The 1,137-nt window shown below is 50.0% G+C and overlaps 1 protein-coding gene across 1 annotated transcript in view; it reads left to right on the top strand.

The window, feature by feature from the left end:
• Nucleotides 1-426, top strand: part of LOC110315405 (apolipoprotein L2-like) — a 6,782-nt gene extending 6,356 nt beyond the window's left edge. The window contains exon 4 of the mRNA XM_021189471.1: nucleotides 4-426. Within this exon, the coding sequence (XP_021045130.1) occupies nucleotides 4-426 (423 nt within the window). The remainder of the gene's footprint in view (nucleotides 1-3) is intronic.
• Nucleotides 427-1,137: the final 711 nt, after the last annotated feature.

Raw genomic sequence — 1,137 nt, 5'->3', positions numbered from 1 at the left:
AAGGGCATGAAAGAAGTTTTGGATCAGAGTGGCCCCAGACTTCTTTCCTTATCCATGAATTCCTTCAAGAAACTGAAAAACATCAAGGATAATATTCGTGCCATCAAACTGATCAAAGCCAACCCTAGCCTAGTAACTAATACCAAGCGTCTCATGACCACAGGAAAGACATCAACCGAAACCACTAAACAGGTGAAGGAAGCCTTTGGAGGTACCGCTCTGGCAATGAGCAAAGGAACCCAGATCATGGGTGCAGCCGTCACAGGTTTATTCCTCCTGCTGGATATGGTCAGCCTTGTAGGAGATTCAAAGCATTTGCGTGAAGGAGCAAAGGCTGAGTCTGCTGCAGAACTTCGGCATCAGGCTCAGGACCTGGAGCAGAAGTTGCAGGAGCTCATCCGGGTCCATGACAGCCTGATTCAGTGACCATTTCCCCTTCAGTGTAGTGCAGAAGACTGGGGGAGGGAGTGTGCTGGACAGAGCCATGAAGGCATGGGAGCCCTGACTGTACCCCTTCTAGGCTCCATACAGCCTTGCAGTTCAGCCAAGTGGACAATCGCAGTGACCGTTCACACCTCCCTTCTGCCTGCTGCCCTTCTTTTGCCTATGACTCATTCAGAGCTATGCAAGGAAAAAATGTAGAATCTTTTTTAAGAACTCGGGAAACTTTGTGGGTGGATTCATAGAGTTGATCTCCTTCTCCATCACTGGCTAGAGTTTGGGGGTGGCCTTGTTCCATTGCCGTCCAGAAGACGGTGAAGGGAAGAATAATGCAAAACCAAGGGAAGTGGCTGTTCCCATCACCCACCCTGAGGGTACTGTGTGCAGGCTGACAGTGATGCCATTCCCAAGGAAGCCCAAAGCGCTCAAGTCGGGTAACAGTTGTGAGATCCTCAGGAAACAGATCCAAGCATCGATCACTTGGTCATCTCAGGGCAGGATGCTGTGTGTAGACAAAACATGTGTGCAGATTCTGGGTCTCCTGCTCACGGAGCCATGAACCCTAGCATGGAAGCTTGTAGCAGTCGGTGCTAGAGGAACATCAAATGGTGTTAGAACTCATGGAACAGTTAGCACAACCACGCTTGGTGTGCCTTGGAGAGGCAGAGTCCCTAGGACTTCTTGCGGTTATGAAGC

Source organism: Mus pahari, unplaced genomic scaffold, assembly GCF_900095145.1.
Source record: "Mus pahari unplaced genomic scaffold, PAHARI_EIJ_v1.1 scaffold_10008_1, whole genome shotgun sequence".
In the NCBI taxonomy this organism is placed as follows: Eukaryota; Metazoa; Chordata; class Mammalia; order Rodentia; family Muridae; genus Mus; species Mus pahari.
Note: the sequence above shows the minus strand (reverse complement) of the source record. Positions and strands in the feature narration are given on the sequence as shown.